This window comes from Saccostrea echinata, unplaced genomic scaffold (genome assembly GCF_033153115.1).
Source record: "Saccostrea echinata isolate AGI-Se365-2 ecotype Australia unplaced genomic scaffold, CSIRO_AGI_Sech_v1 ptg000046l, whole genome shotgun sequence".
NCBI classification, from domain to species: Eukaryota; Metazoa; Mollusca; class Bivalvia; order Ostreida; family Ostreidae; genus Saccostrea; species Saccostrea echinata.
Genome location: NW_026889795.1, coordinates 11,659,865 through 11,687,021, shown reverse-complemented (window position 1 = coordinate 11,687,021; position 27,157 = coordinate 11,659,865). Strand labels below are relative to the sequence as shown.

The following is a 27,157-nucleotide window of genomic DNA, read 5'->3' as shown; positions in this document are numbered from 1 at the left end:
ATTCTTCATTAGACCTTTATCAAGGACAGGAGTGGTCTTGCAGGAGTTCTGAATGTCAAAAGCTTTATCAAAATTTCAAAGATTTGCTGGACCGTACAGCAAATATTGGATTTGATGCACCAGGTAGTGGGAAGTCTGATGTTATAATGGAGGACAGGATTGTTGAACAAGGTTTTAAACCTGAATTGATTGATGTTAATTCTGGAGGTGATGGACTTCCAAATAGGGAGCAGAATGTCAGGTTAGATTCCTTGAGAAGACGAGAGTCTGAGCTGGTGAATGAACAGGGATTAGACTGCTTAAACATCGGTGTCAAAGAAGTTCAAAGTATTGAGTTAAAACAAGGCTTTCAGCCTGAACCAAGTGACATGAGATCAGAAAGTGAATTAGATGGAGCTTACGGAGGAATGGAACAAGGCTTTAACCCTGAAGACAGCGAGTATTTAAAAGATATCAGAGATGAAGATCTACAATTAAGTAGACTTAGTCTTAATTTGGATACCAGTCGGGAAGAAAGAAATATTAAAAGGTCCTTTTCTGCAGAACCTCCTCAATTTTCACCAGAAGAGAGGAAAAGAATGGTTTTTCCATTGTCTGCACCAGTGCAGTATTTCAGAACTGATACTGATGAAGGGTTTATTCCATCTGAAAATCAGCAAGACCAACCACACTCTTCAGAGTACTTTGGAATTTCAGAGACTGAATTATCAGAAATGGAGAGAACTCAGCTTGAAAAACTTTTGAAAGTCAAAGATTTCTTTGAAGAGAAAATTAAAATGGCAATGGATGAATTTTCCAGAGAAAAGTCAGAATTAATGGAAAGGTGTCAGATGTTGAGCACAAAAATGGAAAATGAAATTCTGCTACGCCAAGGACTTGAACAAGAGCTCAACAGTCTTGTGGAAGATATTCCCTCTGTTGGATCAAAATATCCAGGTGGGCAGTTGATGCCTCCGGCAGAACTGGAGGTAAAAAGTGATGAAAGTTATAGTGACCAGATGATGGTTAAAAGTGATGACAGAGATAGGACAGAAGTGAAAGTGAAAGCTGATTCATCTGCAGTGAGGAATGCATTGGAAAACAAACTCAAAGGACTGAACTTTCTTTATGAAAAAGAAAAGAAACTCAAAGAAATTCTTGAAGAGAAAGTAAATGAAGAAAAGTTGTACAGAAAACTTTTGGAAGAGGAATTAAAATCTCAGAAGGAAGGCACAGTTTCTGCTCCACTAAGTGCTGGCCTTCCGTTGTCAGGACGACATGGCAGTGGTGCATCAAGGAATGGTAGACCTTTGACTCAGCGACAGTTCTCTTACGAGGCAGAAGATGCTGGAAACAGAGTTGGAGATACCTGGTCAGCTCTGAGATTGTTCTCAAACGAGCATTACAAGGAAATGGAAAACAGAGTTAACCAATTAGAATTACAGAAGACATTCTTGACAGAGAAGATTCGGATTGTAGAGAGCTTGAACAACAGTGAGCGAAAAGCTTTGGTAGAGAAGATTCGAAAGTTAGAGAGTGAGTTAAGTGAACTCAGACAGGGCTCAGTTTTTGTGGAAGAGGAGGAGGAGGAAATGGTCATTGAAGGGGGATCAAGTAGACGTAACAGTGTACCAGACTTTATGACAGAAGGTGTGCAGCAGATGGAGGTACAAAGTAAAGAGGATACAGCATCAGGAACAGATGGAACAGATGAAAGTCTAGCAATTGTAAAAGATGAAAATAAAATGAAGATCAGTGTTAAAGATATAAGGGCATCACAAGAAAAGCAGGAGCAAAACATGAAAACAATAGAAGAAATCTTGTCAAATGAAGCAAAGGTGAAAGAATTTGAGGGCAATATTGTAAAACTGACAGAAACTTTGAACAGTTGTCAGAAAGAAATGGAAATTCTGAAGAGAGACAATCTCTCCTTGCAGCTTGAAATGAAAGAAAAAGATGATTTTCTGGATCATGTAGAGAGCAAGACAAAAGAGCTAGTATTCCAACTGAAGAATAAACAAGAAGAAAATGAAGAAAATAAACTGAAAATCAAAGCATTAAGTGATCAATGTGTTAGTCAAGAGAGAGCAAATAAAGAATTACTGGAGGAAACTAGTGTTCTAAAAAATAGTTTAGCAGAAGAGAAACTTGTGATTAAAGCTTTGCAGGAAGAGGTTGAAGAGTTGAGAGACAGGAGTTTTTCAAATGCTCAAATGAGTGACAAAGACTGTCAGGCTGATTTTGGGCTGACCGTTAAAGATCACCTGAGTGTGGACATGAAGACTGGGTCAACTCAGACTCAGTTTATGAGAGATACACAGAGCAGGGGGACTCATGTTAAAGTAAAAACGGCAGACACAGATGCTCAAACTGATTCAAGTCAAATTATATCTGAAAGTAAAGAGACACAATTTGAAAAAGAGAGAGAACAAGTTTACAGAGAGAGGGAAATGCCAGACATGGGAACGAATTCTTGTGTCAAAGTTGAAAGGGCTGAGAAAGAAGTACAGACAACTGTTTGTGCAATTCTTATTGAAAATAAACACTCACAAACTGAGAAAGAGATGAACCAAGAGGATTTCTTAACATGGCAAAGAGAGATGGGATCACTAAAGTTAGATCTTAAGAAAAAAGATGATTACATAAAAAAACTGGAAGAGGAGTTGGATCAAGTTGAGTCACCAGAAAGGGAGGATATTCAAGATTTTCAACAATATCAAGTTAAAATGGAGAAGACCTTGAAAGAGAAGGAAACTTATATAAGGAAGTTAGAAGAACATTTACTTGGCCGGCAGACACCAGAGAGAAACCTGAAGTCACTCCAACAAAAGCTGAGTGTGGATCCTCTTCAACTAGAATCCAGTGGAGATGTTGAAGAAGACCTGCTTGATGAGGATAATACTACACCTAGGGGTAATACAGAGGAAAACCAATCTGTAGAAGAGGTTGAAGATAGAGCAGATGTGAAACCCCTTTTGCCCTGGAGATCACCTCTTGATGATGAGTCAAATTACAGTGTTAGAAGTACATCTCATTTAGAGATCTCCACTAATGTACCTGAAAGTATTCCAGAGGCGTTGGATTTATTTTCACCTTCAGGTTCTTCAGTTTGTAGTGGAAGTGGGGCTTCAACATTCAGTGGGGGTAGCTGGGACTGTGGAGGAGAGCGAATTGTTTCAGGACTAGGGCCAGACGAAGACGGACACAAGGCCTTAGAAAATAAACATTTCGAACTTATTGATGAAATTTCAAACTTAAGGAAAGACTTGAGTGATACAAAGTCAATTTACACACAAGAAAATGCTCTTCTGCAGGAGGCTCTAGAAAGAGAGAAATGGATGTCTGGCAGCCTTAGGTCAAAGCTCGGAATGTCCAACACTGTGGTGAATTTTAACCTCTCGGCAGAACTTGTGTCAATGAGACAGAAAGTTTCAGTTCTACAGGAAACAAACAAAATGCTTCAGTTGGAAAATGACAAATGGCTGAAGAGAGTCCAAGAGCAGGAGAGGTTAGTAATGGAGTTGAAAGGTCAGCTGGGGTCAAGTGAAGGGCTAGTAGAGAAAGAAAAAGATGAACTGTTCACCCAACAGGTGGCACTGTTACAACAACAGAGACAGGAACTGATTGATAAGTTAAAGGAGAGGGAACTAGAGAATAACAAATTGTCCAGTAAACTTGGGGACCAGATGATTCTGGAGGAGAATCTTAGAAGAGAGAAAGACTTATTAAAAGTGAAACTTACTGAAAGAGAAAGTATAGAAAAAGAACTTAGTGAGAAGAAAATGGAATTACAAAGGCAGATTGGGTATCAGAGGAAACTAGAGGACATTATTTACCACAAAAACCTAATTGAGAAAGAACTTATGAGACAAAAGCGATTACTAGAGATGGACTTCTTAGAAATTGAAGCTAAACTTCAAGAGAAGGAGGAGTTGTTAGAAATTCAGAGAAATCAATTACTAAGAGAGCTAAAGATGAAAGACCAAATCTTGGCATTTGGGAGCGAGGGAAGGTCAGAGTTAACATCTGTGATGTCAGGGTTTACACCCTCAGGGTCAATGAGGTCAAGGGTTCAAAGTCAAGCTGTGTCCGATTCATCCAGTCATCACAGTAGTGGGCTAGTGTCTACAACGACAGATCATTTCAATACAAACACTTCAAGGTCCTCTGATCGAGAGGCGGGCCGGATCCACGTGATGTTGACAGATGCTGAGAAGGAACACATAAATGCAATAGAGTATCTGAAAGGAAAATTAAAGACTGGTTCTGAACAGAATCTACAACAGAGAAGCAGTAAGTCCACACTAGAATCTCAACAACAAAACACTAGTTCCTCACTAAGGACGGCTTCACTGGAGATGCTTAGCCACGGGGAAGCTACGTCATCCAGTTTGACTCCAACACGAAGATCTGAATCAGAGAGAACTCTTCATAGAAAAGATACTGAATAAACATGAAGACCTGAATTGGAGGTGTGACACATTCCTAAATCAGACATGTTCTGAATAAAACCTGGCTGTACTCATGGTACTTGACCATAAATGAATAAAGAAAATACTGAAAAGACTTGATGGTTCTCATAAATATATGCAGATATATGCAGAGATGTGAATAGTAAATTGATTTTATGCTAGGGCAACTAAGTCCATGTTTAAAAAGTCCATCACTACACTCTCAGCGGAAACCCTAGGTTACTAACAGCTTGTAGTTTATTTATAATTATATATGATGTCCCTGCATTGCAGAATCTATAAGAAATGTATAGTTTTTAGGGATATCCTAAATGTTAATGCCTTTTATAAAGGAATGAGGGTCTCATAAAAAATACTGATGTGCCAAAAAAATTTGTATAATGTAGACTGTGTGAATTTGTATGCATTGCTTTAAAGTATATATATGCGGTACGTTTAATGTATGCAATCCATGATATGCAGTACTTTTAATGTATGCAGTATATGTTATAATACATGCCTATCTCTTATGTTATATGCATGCTTTTGGTGAAGGATTGAAATGCTGTATATGTGAATGTTAGTCTGTATGAATGTGTTATGTTCAAGAAATCCACTCTACCTACATTATCATGCATGTTTTAAAAAAAAAATGGTGACGAAAGAGGACTTCCACAAACTATACAAAAAACTTCTCCTTTTGATGTTCAAATTCCTCACAGAATAAGCTGTATGTGATATAGTAGTAATTTTGGTTGCATGGTTTACTAAAGTCTTCAGATCACAAAATATACACAAATGAATCCTTACATAGATATTTCCATGAGAAAGTGATACAGTTAAAATTCACCACAGGAATGACACTTGACATCTTGGAAAAAGTGTTTCCATGTGAAGGTCCTCTATTTTCTTAAGTGCATGAATTTAAAAAAGATGTTCAGAATCACAAAATCTTTGATTCAGGCTTGTCAAAATCACAGATGTATACAGTTTGATATTTGTTGCAGGTAACTCTATTTCTTTTGAAGAAAATCCTGACAGACATTATAATTTTGTCAGAGTAGTGTAAAGATGGTTTTAAAAGTTTTCATTTATTAGGATTCTTATCTTTTTAATTTCGTAACATTTATTATCATTGAAATTCATTGATTTAGTAGTTTCATTATAAAACCACAAATTCTGCAACAAATTTAAAATTGTGTACATTAATGATTAACAAATACAGCTTAATTTGAATAGTTATGTACTGTGGAATCATTATTTTCCTGGGGGTCGGTGTTTGTGGGCAACCAAAATTTTTACTGGTTTGTGGGGCATGATTTCATGGGCATATAACTCATATAATCAGAAGATTGAATGAATCCGTACTTTGAATAAAATGTTCATGGGGATGTTTAAATCATGAGTAAGGGCGACCAACAATATCCATGAGAACTTAGATCCCCCATGAACAGTAATGATTTTGCAGTACCTTTTGTTTTAGGAAAGTAGACCTACTAGTAATATAAAGTGTTTGAAGTGCATTATTATTATAATTATATTGTGTCACCATTGTTGATTGCACAGGTGAAGAGAAAATTGTGTGAAGTTAAAGCACAATTATTTCTTGTAATGACCAGATAAGCCATTGACTGCATAATTGTATTCAGAAATCTTGGAAGGATGATATACAATATTATGTAGATAAGTCTTTAAAATGTGGTAAAATTTCAGAATCTTTTATTTATTAACTCTTTTGTGATTTGAGGTAAAATTAGCATAATAATGGTGCTGGAGAACAGTGTTAAAGTTGATTCTTTTCTTGGTGAATGTTATTTTATTAAAAATCAGGCTGTTTTCCATCTTCATGATAATTTATTGTTACATTCTCATAGAACTTTACATAGTGAATGTGTTTGTGTGTGCCTATGTACAAGTTTTTTCCCCTCATCAATGAATTATTAATTTGTGTGGGCCATAGGTTATACATATCTACTGAGGGAATTATGTTTTATATTAAACTAAAATTGATAGCCTCCGTCCATAAGTTACATTAATTGTTATTAAATGTTATTCTAAGTTACACATTAATTTTAAGTTTGGTTTTGGTATTATGATGCCTGACTCTAATGAGGTGTGATGCTAATTTTGTTTTAAATTTTGATTTATGATCATAAGTAAAAAGTTATTAATGAAAAATAAAATAATTATAAATCTGCGCATTATAATGATTTTAAAAGTACCAGCTTGGATCATGATAATCTCAAATGGAACCTTGTATGGTAATTCCTATCATTATCAGCGGAATTCTGGCTTGAGTAAGCTGGAAAAAACTATTTCAAGGCCAGGGGCCGTTTTACAAAAGAACTTGCGACTAAGACCAAAATTTAATTCAGCTTATAACTTTCTACCAATTTACATAAAATAAAAATGGTTTTATTATTTTTAAAAGAATGTAGTAAGATATTTTTACTCTAGGAATTTTAAACAGAATCAATAATTTTGCAAAATTTTACAATCAAGGAAAGTTTTTGGTCTTGGTCGTAAGTTCTTTTGTAAAATGGATCCCTGTGCTGCAGTGGAAATGGAATCCTTTACAATGTAAGGGTTTGGGCCGTAGATACTGGCCTGGGTATAGCTCAGTCGGTAGAGTACCTGACTAGTGATGCAGAGGTCTTGGGTCCGATTCCTGGTCCAACCAGGCATTATCTCCTTGGGGTCCTGTTACAATAATTTATAATAGCTATTTAAGGTCATATGCAAAGTACCGTACAAAGATATTTGTAGTCTAAAATCATAGTACAATGAAAACTGTCTAATTGGACACTTATACAATCAGTTTCACTGTGAATGCTGACCCTTATTTAAATTTCTAATTTACTCTTTTCTATGTTCTATATTTTGTGCTGCTGATATCCTGTCTATTCCAACACAAAATTTGTCTCCCGGTGTTTGTCAGATTAATCAGGTTTCACTGTACCATCAGATGTTCTTAATAGAGACATAAAATAATTATACATTACCAGGTCTCAAGACCATTAACTACGTAGGGAACAGACTTAAGTCAAAATTTTGATTTTGAATATCTTGAGTTTTATTTAAGTTAAATATATGTGCTTAAAAAATTGCACATTATAATACATAGATTAATACACATGTTAAAAGTTTAGTTTCATTATCAAAATTATTTCAAAAATTACATTGATTTGAAATTTTGAGTCTCAGTTTTCAGTTTATGGTCTTGAAGCCTGGTGTTTTGAATAGATATTAGATGATGAAAGTACTTGTGCTATTCAAAGAAAAGTAACTAAACAGTTTTAACTGGTATTTCTTCCAAATTTGTACATGTATTAGAAGAGGTGTACAGCAACATCAGGCATTATGAAAGTTACACAAACATCCTTCAATTATTAGAACTTTCAGTTATGCTCAGGTGTTTAGAGTGAGACTTAGGAGATAAGAAGTTTCAGGGATCTCCCTGCTCAAGTACAATATCTCACTTAACCCAAGAAAGATCGAAATTTACAGAATCATAGCAATAAATTATAAACCTAATTTTAGAAATAAACGGAGCTTTAATTGACATTATTTTTCGTGGGGATCAATTTTCGTCGTTTTGGGGGGGAGGGGGATTTTGTTGATTGGCAGATTTACCTTATTTGATTCTTAGTAGATCTCTTATCATCTTATCTCCTCAGACTCAACCATGAAATCAACAAAAATAATGTGTTCAGTGAAAAAGCTAATAAATTGACATTTCTCACAAGTGAAACGGCAATGAATACAGATGTGGCAGTCAGACGTGTTTGATCTCCAGTGGCCAGATAGCTCAGTTGACTGGAGATTCAGGGGGCCCTGGGTTAGAATCCCACTCCCAGGTCTGTCACATTTTTTTTCCCTCTCCTGTTAGTACACAGATTGTTGAGGTGCTAACATATTGTTCCCAGGATGATAGTGAACAGCAAAATTCACATCAAAATATTAAAATCAAATCAAAATACAGGGTGTCTCTCTTAATTCATGTCAATTCCCCCAACATCTTAAAAGATTTATCTCCATATTAAATACATGCAACATACTCTATAGTGACGTGTGTAACTTTCCCCCATTAAAAAACCAAAAGTAATAAGTTGATTTAAAATTTTTTGACTCTTTAATTGTGGCTAAGTAGAATATGTACTAAATAAATAAAGCCTATAGATCTGAGTTAGTAAATAACATACTGAATTAATATACAATAAACTTTTAGGAGGTGGTTTGTATAATAAGCTCAGTACTGCATAAAAGATATAAAGATAGCAGAGTTATTCCCCTTGTCACAGCAGTAATGCCTCAGACACCTTCCCCAGACTGATTCATCATTCTCCCCATATTGATTTTATTTATCTCTCCTGTGTGAATTGATGAAAACAAATTGTGCCATAAATTTTGTAGACTTTCATTCCTGTGAATTACCTTGCAAGTGTCAATTTCAATCATAGAAAAACCCTCCCCTGAGGAGAAAAATCTATTGATTCAGTCTTAGATAAGGTCTACAACAGGAGGGAGCCAGCTTATTGACTGGGGACAATCTCTTTAACTATTAATACCTGTTTTATGACCTGGTTACCTGTCACAGGTATTTTATAAGACTTTACTGGCCTAGAAGGGAAGAACTTTAAATGTAAATATTTTGTCTCTCCTGCTTTCTCTCTCTTTCTCTTCTCTCCCATCTCTCTCTCCCACTGTCTTCCTGCCTCTTCCCTTTCTCTCCCCCCTCTCTCTGTCTACCCCTTCTCTTTCTCCCCTTTCCTGTCTCCTTCCCTCTCTCTCTCTGCCCCCCCCCCAACCTCTCTCTATTATGTTATTGTACCTTTGAGAGAATAACACTCCTGCTCACAAAAAAAAAAAAAAATGTAAATTATCAAAGTCTTCTAAATGATGGATTTAAAAAAATCAAGCAAATAAATATTTCTATGTAACTAACCTGTTTGAGGAAAAAATTCAGGCAAACAGCTGACTATGGAAAAATTCACAAATGATCACCAAAATTTGGTTATTCAATAATCATTTTAGATTTAAAAATCTTTTTTTAATGGAAAGGCATTGCTCCCAAAATGTTCTAACTATCAAGAATTATGCATCCTACTTTACAATGATAGACATGATAGATCAAACATAAGGTACAAGTTTTTTTTTTGTTATTTACTGCCTCCTAGATATATGGGGTATACCTGGCTGTGGTATTTATATAACTAGGGGTTTTCCAGTTCATGCTAAAACCTGCAGAAAGTGAATCCAAGGTGGTGACACCTCTTCAAATTTTAAATGACACTCGTACTAAACTGATATTCCAGAAATCCGACAACACCCAGTGTATTTATCTATATTTAGGATGGGAACCCCCTTGACCATTCATGATGCTAGAAAAAATAAATCGAAGCAGAATTACTATTGATTTATTATTGGGCTATACTGTCACTCTCCATTTTTTTCTTATAAGGTTATTTATAGCTCAGTAGGGGATTTCCATACCTGTCGTGACCTGCCACCAAGGCAGATAATATAATAATAGTGAATGCGACTCTGTCAATTTAAATAGCACTTGTTAATTGTTGTTGTGATTTCATTATAGATTAGAAGACTCTTCTCTCTCTTTTCTTTTTAAATCTCTCTCTCTATTGGTAATTGTTGTTTAGGGTTTTTTTTATTTGACATTTAATCCAGACAATAGCTCAGGTATCTACGATCTTCATTGATTTAATACACACACATATGTTATGAATGGATTCCTTCAGAGTTCTGTTTGTACATGTTATATACTTAACGGAATCTGTCCTCCGCCTTTGACTGTGTTAAATGTCCCGGTAAATTGAACACCAGTTTTTTTTTTATTCGTAGGAGGTTTCTTTGGGCTTCTAGTGTTTCGAGGTTTTTTTTTTCGGTGTCTGCTCTCTGCTGTTGGTATGGCAGGCAGTGGTTGGGTTGGAGTTTGTAACTAAGAATGCTGAAGGAGGAATTGGATATTGTAAAGTGACAAAGCAGAGGAAATTCTGACTATACAGCATGTGATGTATTCAGCATCTTTGGAGAAAATATTCTTTTTGTCTGCTTTCATTTTGAATCAGAAATTTTGGAGGTTAAATTGTCATGAGTGAATTGAGACAGGTTCATTTGAATCAAATGTGGAATATTTTAACTTGAGAGTTTTCATACCTGGATTTTAATTTGAACATCAGTGATTTTTATAAGGGAGTATTTGGCTGTTGTTGCGAATGTCAGAAGTATGCACTGTACATATACTTAAGCCAGGAATCTGTGTGATAGGAAATTGCTATGGATGGAATTCATAGGGACATACCCAGAGAGGGAGAGGAGCATCCTCCCGTGGATGCTGGCCCCAGGGGCATGGATTCGGGGGATACTCCTCCCCGCCCAGGGACGAGGGACCAGGCAGCCAAGAAGGTAAAGTGATGGCACGAAAAATGAAAACTGGAAATGATAGAAAGGGATCTATGTCTGCTCTGATCTTGAATGGGATGAGGGTGGAAGGGAAGGGGACTGGGAAGAGGAGGGGGGGTTAATGATGATCAACTGTTTTGAAGCAAGGACAAGAATTGTGATTATTATTATAAATATTGTTAAGTTCTTTAAAAAAAATTATTTGACACCACAAAATGTGATCTTAATTAGCTGTGTTCAAATTGGAAAGGATGAAACACTTTTGAATCTCTCTGCAGAAACTGGTGAAATCCAATTCATATACTAAGCATACCCAGGTATTTACTTATTATTACTGGGTCCAGTGTACATAAGTATGACATAACTAAACTACCCCCAGGATCACCCGACTGGTACCTGATTTCCTGTAATGTACACACATCTGCTTCAGTGTATGTACATTTAGGAGCCAATCTTTAGTACATTTTATTTGTAGACATATTCACTAGCACACCTCCCTACTTCATTGATATCAATATCACACCAAACTGTCAATGATTTTATAACATAAATTCACAAGCCAATGTTTTCTGGTCTCAAACAGTATTACACAGAAAAATCAATATTATGTCTTGATGGTAAAAAAAAATCTAATGATCTTATCAAGAGGCAAATGGGAGTTTCAGTTTGGTAATTAATTTGTCATTCTATGGCCTGTTATGGTCAAATTATCTTAATTAAATTAGTTCCTCATTAATTTGAAGAAAAAAACTTCTTGTCCAATTAATTTCTTTTAAATAGAATAAAGGTTGAAAATTAGTATGCTCTTCAGATTTATTTCTAGGAATTTGTCGTTTTTAAATTAATTTCTTTAAGACAAGATGGCAATGAGATTTAAATTTCGCACTTCTGATTTTTTTTTTTTTTTTTTTTTGAAGTCTGAAAATTTTGTTAAGAAGTATTTTAGAGGTTGTTGTTGTGTGTGTGTGTGTTGGGGGGGGGGGGGGGGGGGGAGTCAGACTTAGATTTGAGAATTACCCCAGGAAGAAGTATCTTTACTCTGACACATGACAGTATAGTTTTAAGAGTGATGCTGCCTGTTGCTTGAAGACAGAGTTTTTCTATGAAGTCAGTGAAATTTTCGGGACACAGAGAGTCTTATAAACAGTGTAATACTCCCCTGTTGCTTAATGACAATTTTCTGTTGCCTTTACTTGTGACATTTTAATCATTATATTTGCCTTCTGTGTGGTGATTTGATATTTTTTATATTGTTTGTTTTAATTCAGTATTGATTACTACAGCCTCCTGATTCTCCTGAGAATACCTGACATTCCCTGATAAACTACCTGTGTTTACCTGTCTGTATTTATCTGAGTGATGAGGAAAACACACCTAGTTATTATTGCTCTAGTTCTTGTGTTAGGACTCTTGTTTGTTTTAGCTGCTTCATGTATAATGGGGTATCTCACTCTTTTTTTAGTATAGCTGTGAAAAAATTCAGAAAAAAAGATTTTCCTGTTCTTTGTCAAATAAACCTTCCACTGTATTAAGGTAGAGAATAGCTGCCATATATTTGTATGGTAAAAGGAAGGGAGAACATGCAGCCAACCTCATTTGATTTCTTTGCCAAACTTGCTTCAGCTGTGTGTATCATGTATAGATTCCTAGAGAGACTTTGATTCTTTGTCAAACCTGACTTATATGTGTATCATATATGGTATAGATCTCTGTTGATATTAGGTACAAGAATCTCTAATTCTTTGTCAGACCTGCCTTAAATGTGTATCATGGTATAGATTCCTGTTTAGATGAGGTACAAGAATCTCTGATTCTTTGTCAGACCTTATATATGTATCATGGTATATATCCTCATAGATGAGGTACAAGAATCTCTGATTCTTTGTCAGACCTTATATATGTATCATGGTATATATCCTCATAGATGAGGTACAAGAATATCTGATTCTTTGTTAGACCTTATATATGTGTATCATATGGTATAACTCCCCATACTCCTACTGAGATTAAGTTCTTACAAACAGTGGCAGCTCTATTGATTTACCAGACAGACTAGGATTATCACCTCCCTGTCAAGTGTTTACTTAAGGTCGAGTACCCATGACTTAAGGTGGAGTACACATTACCTACATACTTAACTATCCCCCTCCTCTCTCAACTTACTGAAAAATAAGTGGCTTTATCATAACAAAATTATTATATATGGTATAAAAATATGTCATTGGAATTTATTTCTTGAGCAGTACATTGGTTGTTTGTCTGATGTAGTTGATTTCTCAAAATGGTAGCTTGATGCTTTCCTTGATGACATGTTGATGGTTTTAGGTACAATTTGGTTTCCAAAATGGTTTAGTGGTTTCCAGAATGGTCTGGTGGTTTCCTTGAGGTTTTTAATTAGTGGATTCAAGAGCTGTAATTGATTGTTGACTAGTTGGCAGAGTCACATAATGCATTGCATATGGCAAATACCCCTCATGTTTGGAATCAGCAAATTATTTTCTGAATTTCACTTCAACCTCAATACATTATCTCAAACGTGGACGAGACTGAGAAAAAACTTCTAGATATCCAAGGATTCAAGATTTAGAGGGTATATTACAGTTGAACTTGGTATCTTGAACACTGGTATCTTGAATACCATGGATATGTCGAAGTTATTTTGAAGTCCTAACCCCATATTCTTTAAGTATTTTACCCTGCATATCTCGAATCCTCGGATATCTCAAAGTTTTTTCTTGGTCCCACTGAGTTCATGATAATGAGGTTTGACTGTACTTAAAGAGTAAATGGTTGGGACCTTCAAATCTCTTCGATATATCCATGGTGTTCGAAATACTGGTGTTCGAGACACAGAAGTTCATTAGTATACATTTTCTTTTAAATTTAAAATTTAATGTGAAGTATACACATGAGTTTCATGTGACACTTCTTTCCTTTCAGGCATGTTTGACTGTATATAAAAAATAAAACCATGAATTGGAGAAATGAAAAAAATAATAATGGACAGTTCTGATCTCTCTCTCTCTGCTAAATAGTTCAGTATCTATGATTGGTATTTAAGCAATGCAGAGATATTGAATACACAGATTTTAATCTATGAGATCTTCAAAAACCTATCAGATAAACTGATATTTCTCACATATCATTTCAGTACTGTAGTCCCAATGTGTATTTAAGGTATGCTTAGTATATACTCTGTATTGTAGGTATTTAATTAAATATAAAAAAAATTAATGATTAATAATGATCCTTGAACTTGAAATTTTAAGGCAGTATATTCTATAATAGATCAGGTGGTTAAAGAAAAGATCAAATACTTGACCTTTGTCCCTGCTGAACCTATGTGTTTTAGAGTCTTTTATTTAATCAGGGGCTTGGAGTGCTCTTTAAATTGAAACATTAATTTTTGTTTTAACTATAATCCTTAGTTAGTTTTGATTAGGTTGCAGATTAATTTAGAATGATTAATTACCTGTCTGTATTAAGTTGGGCTGTAGTTTATGTGGATAGAAGATGCACCCTTATAATTACTGATTCTTTGTTTATTTTGTGATACATTAAAAAGATAATAAATAGATTTCTGATTGGTAGTACCAAGTAAAAGTTAATTTGAGTTTGTGCTTGGTTTTAAGGATTATTGACTCTGTGATAAGGGAGATAACTCTAATTCTGCAGAGATAAATTACTTATCAGAATTATAAAAAGTAAAAAAAAATTCATATTTTGCCATATGTTGTATAGTGTGGATTTTTTTTTATGTTATAAATTTAATATAAATGATTTTTTTAATTATAAAAGTAAAATTTTATATGAGTGACCAGAGATATGATGAACTGTTATTTTTCAGCCTTAGTTATATTTATCCAGAACAACATTGCATGTAAACGTGGTAAACAGAACAGTCCTAATAGTTTACCCAATGTCTCCAGCTATCTTTACAATGTGATAACCTGTCTGTTTGTTTGTTTGTACTTTATGTAATAATTATGGTGTCTCTACGAAGATTGGACTCAGGTCTTTAAATACACAGGTATAACCAAAGCATTCGTATCTCAAACCTGCCAACTTTTTAAGTTTACTGATTATTTCTTATGATTTTAATTCAGGGAGGTCTAGTTTTATACTCGCAATTCTGTCTGTACAAATATAGGTGAAGACATGTTTTAGTTTATATCTAGTGAATCCAAAGGGTGTGGATCTTATGATCTAAAAGGGAGTGAATCTGGGAGATCAAAGGGGAGTGTAGTTGGGGAATCCAAGGGGGGTGTAGTTGGGGAATCCAAGGGGAGTGTAGTTGGGGAATCCAAGGGGAGTGTAGCTGGGGAATCCAAGGGGAGTGTAGTTGGGGAATCCAAGGGGAGCAGCAGTCAGTCAGTCTGTAATGTGGAGCAGTGTATCAAATTTGCATTTTTCTTTAGGATCAGATGTTGATGACTTCAAATTTCACAGTTTCAAGATTGTTTTATGAATTATCTGAAGTTGAGGGACATTGGTCATCACTGTTTATATATATATCAAAGCAAGAACTTATAAATGATTAAATTTTAGAAGTTATAGCTCCTGACTAGGATCAGATGTTGAGGACTTCAAATTTCACAGTTTCAAGATTGTTTTATGAATTATCTGAAGTTGAGGGACATTGCTCATCACTGTTTATATATATATCAAAGCAAGAACTTGTAAATAATTAAATTTTAGAAGTTATAGCTCCTGACTAACAGAAGATTCCAAGGAAGAATCAAGGAAGCTTGCTGAATTCAAAGATGCACAATCAGATTATATAAGATTATGTTTTATTTTGAATGATAGGATGAAATACTGTATACAGGGTTATTTTTGCCCTTTCACACTTGCAAACAATTTTGTCCTGTTTTAAATTTGCCCAGTCACAATTCTGTCTAAGAAATTATATTGTGTTAATGAATTTGCCCTGTTGTAAAGTCGCCCAACTGTGAGTAGGGTGAGAGGGGTGAAAATAAAACGGGGGCGAAAATTTCCATGTATACAGTATCTTTTTTATTTTAACTTTTGATTAAAAAAAATAATTGTGATACACCTGAGAGAACTGCATGAGGGAGCTGTAAATTTTAACAAGTATTCATATGTCCCTCTGACAATTGACACACACTATTTCTTTATGGCCTGTATGAATATATATTGTACCACTCTCAGTTGCTCAGTGTTCTCTGTTCACTCTAGAGTTCTCTGTGATTGACTGATTTATTATTCTTCCCTCAGACAGATATAAGTTGTTTTCTTAACCCAATACTCAGTATTGTCATTTAAAAAAATTAGTCGGGTCTAAAACGGAGAAAAATATTAATCTGATTTAAAGAGGAGTAAAGCGCTTTTATAGCGTTCCTTTTATGGTTAGACACACAATTTGCGTGAATTATTTGGCCATTTAAACATTGATTTTAGTTTAATTTGTCATTTACATTATATTTTTATTTTCTACACAAGTGTCAAATTTCATGCTTTCATACTGGCCATGGAGAGGTGTAAAAAGTTGTCAGGGTAGAATTGTGTTTTGTTTTATTTTTTGATCACTTTTGTGTCCATTGCATATATGACCTTGACCTACATTATTGTCTGTAAATCTACACACAAAAACGAAATCTTAGTGACAGTATGTCGAACATGTTAGAACAAATTCATGAAATAAAGTATTGAAAAACTGGCAGTAAGTTTATATGTTTGAAAATTTTGTAAAACATCAAGTAAAATTATCCGCCACATCTAGATCTGTATGCAGTTGGAATAACCAGGTTTTTGGTTTGAACATATTTTATTGCAATAAATATATACAATGGGATTGGGCACAAGTTCTAAAAACTTAATTCACCCTCTCCCTACATGTTATATCACAAAAGATTGAATCAGACGTGTCCAACAGCATGTACAAAGTAAATTAACTCACAACATAGAAACATATACTGCTAAATTATTATCTATACACATTTTTAGAAAAATCAATTAAATCTGCCTGAATGCTGAATATAAGATTGAACAATAGAGAAGAGATATTCATTTTCAGCAATACTGAGTGAAGTATCCCCCCAGAGTAAAGTATGAGTGTCAACAATATGAACTTTATTAAATCTCAAAAACTTATCGAAGAAATCTTTCCTGGCCTCAGTGTAATTAGGACATGAGAAAAAATTATGATGTGTGTCTTCTACCTTACCACAGGAGCATAATGGACTAGATATTACCAGGTTTTTGTTACAATACTGTACTTAAGAGTATGTTTGTCTGGAGCTTAACTTTCCTTGAGAACATTATATTCCTCCATTTTATCACACTGTCACCAGTGCTGTGTTCGAGATTGTAGTATATTTGGGCTCTCCCATAGCCAAAAATGGACTTTGCCACAATAATCACATGGGAGTTAGGGTATCATTTTGTTAGCTCAGTGTTCACAGTACCTCTAGTTTTTTAGTGTACCTGACTTGATTCAAAGCAGTAAATAAGGTGGCCATCTTTGATTTGGTAGCTAGTATTTACCTAACGTTTTATATGTAGCAGCTAATAAGGCCAGCATATTGATTAAGTTCATAGCTTTATATAGACCTTTGTAGCCACTACGATCTTGACCAAACCCCTGCTGTCGGGGAAGCTTAGATATGAATGTATTCTTATGCTAGAAGGATAAAAATGTTTCATGGAAAAGATGGTGATTTAATGTAATCTTGGGAAATATTGCTTGCGTAACTTTTGTTTATCAAACCCTCCTCAAAGGGATCACTTCCCCCAAGCAAACAGTCACAGCTAAAGCAAGTGCTTGGCAATGGAAAACAATGTCAGCAAAATGAGCACAAAATTATATCAGAACCAAAGGAATAAAGTAATAACTCAAAAATCACCAGTTATAAATTGACAGGATATAAAAGCAAATATTGTCCTGTACATGCCCCGCTACCCTGTACCAACTTAACACTGGATATATGTAAAACCGTACTGGCCAGATTGTGAAGGCTAGGAGGGGTTAGAATTATTGGACAGATTGCCAGGGAGTAATCAAATTATCAATCAAGTCCCAGCATCAAAAGGTAAAGATACCTGCCTGATGAAAGTTTAATGAGTTACAGTACAGGTAGAGGGGAGTTAATTAACACTACCTTAGTTGTTCTAATAAACCAGTAACTGAATATAAACTTTAAGGATCGAGTGCTAATCTTGTCTCAAGTTGAAGTAAAATTTAGCTGAAGCAAGTTGAAGTTAAGCTTAATCAAGTTGAAGTTCAGCTGAAGCAAGTTGAAGATAAGCTAAAGCAAGTTGAAAATAAGCTGAAGCAAGTTGAAATTAAGCTGAAGCAAGTGGAAATTAAGCTGAAGCAAGTTGAAGTTAACTTAAGATGTATGACTAGTTCAGTTTCAAGTCAGACTGAGCTCAAAATTGGTTTATAATTCTTTTATTTGGAATGGAATGGTCAGTTATTCCCTTAATTCAACTGTATATGCCAGCCATTGGGGGTATTGGATAATTGTGCTGTGTTTCTCAAAGAATAGAAAACCAGCTATTTATTACAAATGAGATATATAATATACTTCAGTTTGTTACAATTAAATTAAAAGATGTTCTGAAGTCACATGAACTGTCTTGAAGTACCAATCATCCATGTAAACATTAACCTATATAGATGATGCATACTCTCCCTGTTGTATTGGATTTTTAGGGGGACTATGGTAATATTTACTATTAATCAGGACTTACGTTGATACTACAGGAGCAAACATACTGGGCTTCTCACAGTATTTTTTAATATTAGGTTAGATAGTGAATTCTGCTTGTAGAAACTCATTCTCCATTTTCATCTTCATGCTTTGGGAATATTTTTTATTTACATGTTTGTTTTGTTGGAATTTATATTTTTTTTATTTACAGTACATTTGTTTTTAATGGATTTAATTGCCGAAAGTGTTAATTAGAATTTATTATTGAAGTTATTGAGATTCCAGTGTGAAAATTTTAAAAACTGAGTTGTATTGGACACAACAGTGATTGTGTTGCGGGTACTATTTCATTTGATTATAATTATGGTTGAAATATGGTGAAAATTTCAGACGATTGGTTTTTTTAATTGAAATGCAGGAATTTTGTGGAATTTTACTGAGACAACGTATTCTAAGTGAATAATTTACAAGGATATACTGGATACCAATAATGATATTAAGTTTGTGTGATAATTTACCATGATAAATTATTGAAGAATTTAAAGATAATTCTGTGGATAAATTCTAGTGATATTTCAGTGGATGTTTTAAAAGTGATAAATTGGTAGATAATTTCATGGATAATTAAAAATGTACTATCTATAATCTCCAGCAGTTTTAAAATTATATACTTCTGAAAGTGAAAACTTTTGGAATTATTAAAAAGACTTGGATGATTTAATAAAGACTTGGATGATATTAAATATGCAGGCTTTGCATGTGGATTTATGCAGCTGTCTTTGATTATTGTCAATTCACTGAATAGACAGGATCTACATTATATACACCAACAGTGTATTAAAAATTTTGAATCATGTTTAAAGTGGAACTAGATACATAAAGCCTAGTATATGGAGATTATGTCCAGCATATGTTGGTTTTGTTAAGTGGAATTTGATATGTAAAAAAGACATGCACAGATCTATATAGCAAATGTTGATTTTATTTAAAGGACCTTAGAATTCTGTTTGCATTAGAGTATGGAGAATTGAACAATTACAGAAAGATATGGAATTCAGGAAAGGAAATATTTCCTTTAGCATTAATTTTCTGGAGACTTCAACAAAACATGAAAATAAAAGACTGATGATTGTACAATTATATAGATCTGTAAATTAGGATAAATATAGAATTCAACAAGTGAAAATGAAATGAAATTCAGCAAAATTTGCTACTGTTAACATCATATAAAGAAGTTGAAACTTAATTGACTTGCAACAATTTTACTTATAAATCACTTGAAGGTGATTCAGACTTAAAATCCAGTTTTTTCTTGAGATTATGTAGAAGTTTGATTCACACCAGAAAATTACCTTATTACACAATCATGTATTTAGATGATTGAAATGCATTTGAAAGTTAAAACTGAGTTTGAGTTGAGTGTATATATTTACAATTGTCAAATAGCTTATCTCTTATGGAATGAATTATGCCAGAGCCCCTAAAATAAGAGGAGTTTGATAACTTTGTGTGACTGGAATAAAAATTCAAGTCCCCTTGAGATCAGAGAGCAGCCATGTTTAAGATTGATTCTATGCAGCTTGTGGGTCTAGAGGACAAAGATGGCTTGGTTCTGAGTTGGAAACCAGATGGATTTCTGATAGAAATGTCCAAAAAGAAGGTAACTTTATAAGGTGGAGAAATGATAATTTGTATACACATCATAAAATCTGGTGCCATCTCTATAGATAAAGGTGAACTTCAGATTCTCAAATGCTGAAATCTCGAATACCATGGATATGTCAAAGTGATTTGGAAGTCCCAACCCCTTATTCTTGAAGTACAATGCATTATCCCAAATCCTTGGATATTTTGAAGTTTTTGTTGGTCCCATTGAGTTCAAGATAACAAGGTTTGACTGTACACCTTTTTGCATGTATTTGACTTAATCTCTGTCTTAAAACATTTTATTTAACCAGAAGCATCTCTCACATCTCAAGAATTATTCTCATGTGCAAATATAGACATTATCTCAACATTTCTCCTTCTCATTCTAAGCACATATCTCGCTCTGTCCAGTCACTTCAGTCACTTCAAACTCATATTACAAGTACCAGATGTGAATGCAGTCTCATATAAAGGTCACCTGGTTTGATTCTTGATTCTGTAACTGTATCAAAAAGTAAGAACTTCAAAATAGATAAGACTGTGTTCCTTCATCAAGTGCCTGGTATTAGAAGTAAAATCTTGGGTCTTTAGGATATGACTTTAAAAATGTAGGTCCTGTCATGGTATAGGCTTTGGCACCATGAAGATCGAACGCTAATTGCCATGACCCCTTAGCATCATGCAGAGGTCAAAATAGTGGCACTTACTTATGAGCTGCCAACGTTACATTTCTTTGCATGAGTGAAAAAAATTCTTGAATGGGATGTAAAACAGCATACAATCAATCAGATTACACCCTTGTTCAATTGATCAGAATTTCTTGGTTAGACCATGCTGTTTTACCAACAGTTTACAGACATGTATAAAATTGTTTTAAAAAAATGTGTCTTCCTGAAGTTTTGTAGATTCATTGACCTATTGTGAAGGTGTTTGAACTCAGTACATTTTTAAGCTGCTTGTCTTTTAAGTAACTGGAATTTATCCTGATGTAAAATGTGTGCAATTCAAATAGATCACAGAATAAGTGGTTAAGTAATCAAACCTGCAGACAATAATAATGTACAAATAGAATTATTTCGTTCCTTCAACCCATAACTGTCAATAGAGAAAGGATGTAAAATGGCTGTTTATTTTGATTTGAACTTGTAAATATTTCTCAGATTTAAATTTTACATGTATTTAAAAATGTATTTGAGCAATTTTAATGGGGAATGGCAAAATATCTTTTGATTGATTTTAAGGGATTATAATTATTATATTAGGTTATATAAAATCTTGTTCAGGACTGCTAAGATTATTTTTTACTCCTTTATAGAATATGATACAGTAACTGTGAATACTTATTTCCACGGGGTCAAAATTCCGCAGAATCGCTATTTCAGTTCGATCCATGGGTAGAAAATTACGCTGATTTCTTCGATTGCCATTGTATTTCTTCAATATCAATTTAAACACACTAGCTGTGAAAAATTTCCATGGAAAATGTGTGACAGCATACATAGCGTAAATTATTCTCATGTGGAAAAAAGTAAGTCTACAGTATGTAAACGGTGTTCAGTGAGGACGTAAGGTGAAATAGTTGTGGTATTTAATGAAGAAGCTGTAAACTTTCAATCTTAATTACTGAGAAATTAAAGAACAGTGGGGTTTCTATAACCAGGATCATCGGCTTCAGTTGTGTTTCATTAAATTGTCTGAATTAATAAAGTGTCTGGATGAAATAAATGTATTGATATACCTTTTATGATAGGAAATTTTTGAAACACAACTGAAGCCGATGATCCTGGTTATAGAAGCCCCACTGTTCTTTAATTTCTCAGTAATTAAGATTTTTCTTAGAAATAATTCAGTAAGACAGTAATACTTAATATGAATAATCTACAACTTTTCCTTCTTTCACAGTTGGAGGGCCTGAGATCTGAGTATGAATCTCAACTCGACTCACTTCGTGAAGAACTGGCTAGACAGACTCAGGGTGAGATGACAGAGAAAAGCATCCGAGATATCTACCAACAGGTGAGTAACATACACAGACACAGGGCGAGATGACAGAGCAAAGCATCTGAGATATCTACCAACAGGTACGTAACATACACAGACACAGGGTGCAAGGTGAGATGAGTTACACAAACAGACTCATTATGAGATGACAGGGCAGAGCACCCGAGATACCTATCTACAGGTGAGTTACACAGACAGACTCGGAATGAGATTACAGTGCAGAGCACCAGAGATATCTACCAGAAGATCAGTTGCCTGAAGATACTATTGATGAAGGTCATATCATGTATATTTCCCTAAAATTAATGTTAGAGATTGGAAAATGAGACCATCACTTTCACTCTTGGGAAGACAAACTGTTTTGATGTTGTAGTAAAAACTGTGAGATCACTCTTGTGTTTTTTTTTTTTGTGACAGATGCAATATTTCAAATATGAATCCTGAGATGAATGTTGTGTTATAAAGATATACTTTAAACAAACAATTAAATCTTATTATTAACAAATGATAGAATGCCTTTTTTTGTGGGCAATAGGAGATGGTGTCCTTTAAGGAGGGTCTTGATCAGGAGCACCAACAACAGCTGGAGAGGATCTTACAGGGGGTGGGGGAAATGATCAGCCGGAAACTAACAGACCAACACACAAAGTACCAGGTATTACAGCCACACACACTAAGTAGGGGGTAATATATAGAGAGGATCTTACAGGGGGTGGGGGAAATGATCAGCCAGAAACTGACAGACCAACATACAAAGTACCAGGTATTACAGTCACACACACTAAGTAGGGGGTAATATATAGAGAGGATCTTACAGGGGGTGGGGGAAATGATCAGTCAGAGACTGACAGACCAACATACAAAGTACCAGGTATTACAGTCACACACACTTAGTATGGGGTAATATATAGAGAGGATCTTACAGGGGGTGGGGGAAATGATCAGCCAGAAACTGACAGACCAACATACAAAGTACCAGGTAATACAGTCACACACACTAAGTATGGGGTTATATATAGAGAGGATCTTACAGGTGGTGGGGGAAATGATCAGTCAGAAACTGACAGACCAACACACAAAGTACCAGGTATTACAGTCACACACACACTAAGTATGGGGTAATATATAGAGAGGATCTTACAGGGGGTGGGGGAAATGATCAGCCAGAAACTGACAGACCAACACACAAAGTACCAGGTATTACAGTCACACACACACTAAGTATGGGGTAATATATAGAGAGGATCTTACAGGGGGTGGGGGAAATGATCAGCCAGAAACTGACAGACCAACATACAAAGTACCAGGTAATACAGTCACACACACACTAAGTATGGGGTAATATATAGAGAGGATCTTACAGGGGGTGGGGGAAAAATGATCAGTCAGAAACTGACAGACCAACATACAAAGAACCAGGTATTACAGTCACACAAAGTACCAGGTATTACAACACACGAAGTACCAGGTATTACAACACACACAGTACCAGGTATTTCAACATACAAAGTACCAGGTATTAAAGTCACACATACTAAGTATATGGTAATGTATAATATACCAATATCAAACTGGTAGGAGGTAAACAACACATATTAACTTGAAATGTTTCATCATCAACATGATCAATTAATAAACAATCATTATGATACATGTTTATTTTAAGTTTGTTCGTTTGTCTTTTTTAAATTTTAAGTCTGTACTACAGACAAGGTTTTCTTGTGAAAGTTTTGTAAAACTTCATAAAACAAAACTTTGGAACAATTGTTATCTGATTCAATCTGACCAGTAACCATTGACGAGAATAATCATGACCAGAGTAGTTGAAATCGGCCTTGGCCTTGAGAAGATCACCTTGACATTACAATATCTGTATTACAGGAAGAGTTTAACCTGCAGTTACAGGCCATGAGGCTGACCTTGGAACAGATTTATCAAGGTCAGATGGAGGTCATGACCTCAGAACAAGAACAGCGCCATCTAGTGGCTCTTCAGGAACTACGTGATTCACTGAACAAGGAACACTCAGAGGAGATGAGTCGAGTCGAGGCAGAATGGACGAGTCGGATGTCTGAACTCGAGCGCGAGCATGAGGATGAACTCAATGATTCACTAATGGAGGACTCCCTAAGTAAGGAAATAAAACAATATGGTTTATATGACATGGTGTCCTGGTGTATGAGTGATGTCCCTTGTGTATAGGTTTTATAGGACTTTTGTTGAATTTGAGTGAATTGCATTAGGGTGAGAGAACATTTGAATTGAGTCTGATCCTAATTAGGGGAATACATCTGGAGAAATTTGTGAGTGGAGATATTTACTCTTACTCTCCCTCCGTCTCTTTCTGCGCATAAGTTGTTTTTTGTGTCTCTTTGTTTATTGAGAGCATAAACAGTGTTCAAACATTTGACCAAGTAAGAAAAAAACTTCATAATCTGTGAAGGTGAAGGTCACTGTTCTTATAAGGTTATCGAGAAAGGTCACAGGTCAATTAGAAATTTTCATCAAAGGAATTAATTTTGTAATGCTTTGTAACATATCTGATTAAATTTTTTGAAACAATGGAAAGAAAGAAAAGACAAGTCAGATAAAAGAAAAAGAGATCTTTATTTGGAGGAATAGACAGGAATTATTTACAGGAATAGACTGATCCTGTATCATGGAATCGATCAACAAAATAAGGATTAAATATTTAAATTATGAGAAAATTTTAAATGATAAAGCCATAAGTGATAAAAATAATCTTTGGACAGTCAGTGTTTCATCAAAGAGAATTGGTTTGTTTGACCAGGATCTTAGTGAATTTATATTTTAAAACTTGGAATATTTTTTTTAATATGAGTTAGATTATGCAAAATAAAAGGAATTAATTGAACACTTTTTGATTTCACGTAGAATACACATTTTAGAAGTCAAACACAACTAAAGCATGTATTAAATTTAGAAATGGAATGCACACATACAAAATGTTTTTATATATTTGCTTTTAATTTATTTTGTGTTTGCATTTTTATGCATCAAGTATTTAACTTTTAGATCACATAAAGCTTTTAGAAATCACAATTTATGATTACAATGTGTATTCCATTGCATGAATTGAATGACTTTTTATATTACATTGATAATTATTGCATGAATGTTACATCCTTATGAAGGCAGAGAAAAGAAAGATGTACAACAGGGATATTATCTAAGTCCACTTCTTTTTATACAATTAGATAGTTACTTACATTATGGTAACAATAGACTACAAATAGTCTACTGTTCAACATGGTGGTTTTTGTTTTTGGTGCTTCTTTAGGAATAGGGATCAGAAATAGACCTTACATTAAAAAATTTACATAAAAAATATAAAAAAAAGGGGGGGGGGGAATGCAATGGAAAAAAAGGACAAAAGATTACAATAATTTAAGAAATATTACAATAACCAAATAATCATAAAAAAAGATATTACAATAACTGGAGTATTCTGTATTGATTTGCATGGTTTTTGTACACTAGTTGTCCAGACAATTGAAATTGATATTCCTACGGGTAAGTTCACACACACGTATATATGTGTCACCATGGTGAGTAGCTAACGTATAACTGTCACCATAGCAACCTGCTTTTGTACATGTCCCGCAGTGTAGTGGAGACTTAAAATAGAAATGGAGAAGTTCAACGTTCAAGATGATAGATATATTAGTTATCTCCAAGACTAGCAAAGAGATATTAAAGGAACTGTTTTTAAGCAGATTGCTTTAATCTATATTAGTTAACTAGACGTAATCATGAAAAAAATGATTTAAAAAGGGTGGGGGGGGGGAGGCTTACTTGTTGCAATGTTGTCAGAATTAAAAAAAAGGAATGTGGCTTTTCTCCATAGATTTTTGACATCCTGGATGACTTAGAGATTAAAATAATATGTAACTTTACTTAGAGCTTTGAGTGTAACTGATCCATGTAGTTTAATTATTGCTTCAAAAAAACAGAATTTATTTTAGAAAAAAACAGAAATAACTGACATTTATTTTCTCTCAAAACTGAAACTAACACCTGAATTTTTAGTTTATCTGCAAGCACTAAGCAGAAAACAGTCTATAAGCCTACAAGTCTGTATACTTGCTTTGAATATTTTTAGTTATTAAAAGCTGTTAATGTAGTTATATTCAGTGAATATTTTGGCTTCTACATGTTCTAGTTGACTGTTTTGTCAGTAGGTATACAGTAAAGAACCATTTTACACAGTTTATAGAACAAGAGAAGATCTCTTTCTTTTTGATTTTTTTTTAAAATTTCTTATAATTCACAATTTTCACAGTTCTTTCTTTTTATATTGGATCTGATTCTTCAATGGAAATTTATACAGAAGCGTACAATAATTTTTTTTGATCATTAGTAAGGGAAAAAATGCAAGAAGAATGCAAGTTTTCCTTCCTGATTTTGACATTTAAGAAATATTTAAGTGACGGTATGATAGTGGTTACGTAAAATCCACTTTTATTGAGCTTGATTTTTAGAATTTTCTCACATACACCTCTAGAAATCACTTAATTAACCTATAAGATCAAGTGATCATGGAATAAAACTGATAGATTTTATTAATTTAAAGCCTTTGCAAAGCGTGTATTTTTTCAAAGTTAATAGATACAACACAATCTCATTTTTTTTTCACTGTTATACAGTTATTTAGCTCTGTAGTATTGGTTTCAAAAAAACTGCTGCTTCTCTTTGCTTATAAATGATCAGAAATTTGATACCCTTGAGTATGAAGGGTCGACCTGCTTAGCATGGATCCAAGTGTTGTGTGAACATCTTAAATTCTGTTATAAATTCTATTGACACCCGATTTATTTCTGTACACAGTAACCATGGAAACTCACATTTTAGTTGCATTCTATTTTTAGCTAGAATTATCAACATTGTCAACATTGTCAAAATTTTTTTTTTTATTAATTGACCAAATTTTCCTTTCTTTCAGAGGTTTTAATTTTTTGCAAA

At 34.3% G+C, this 27,157-nt stretch overlaps 1 protein-coding gene across 1 annotated transcript in view; it reads left to right on the top strand.

The window, feature by feature from the left end:
- LOC133202071 (golgin subfamily B member 1-like) overlaps nt 1-27,157 on the top strand; it is a 147,361-nt gene that overhangs the window by 17,111 nt on the left and 103,093 nt on the right. The window contains exons 7-9 of the mRNA XM_061337853.1: nt 22,076-22,189; nt 22,710-22,829; nt 24,056-24,305. Coding sequence (XP_061193837.1) covers nt 22,076-22,189; nt 22,710-22,829; nt 24,056-24,305 — 484 coding nt within the window. The remainder of the gene's footprint in view (nt 1-22,075; nt 22,190-22,709; nt 22,830-24,055; nt 24,306-27,157) is intronic.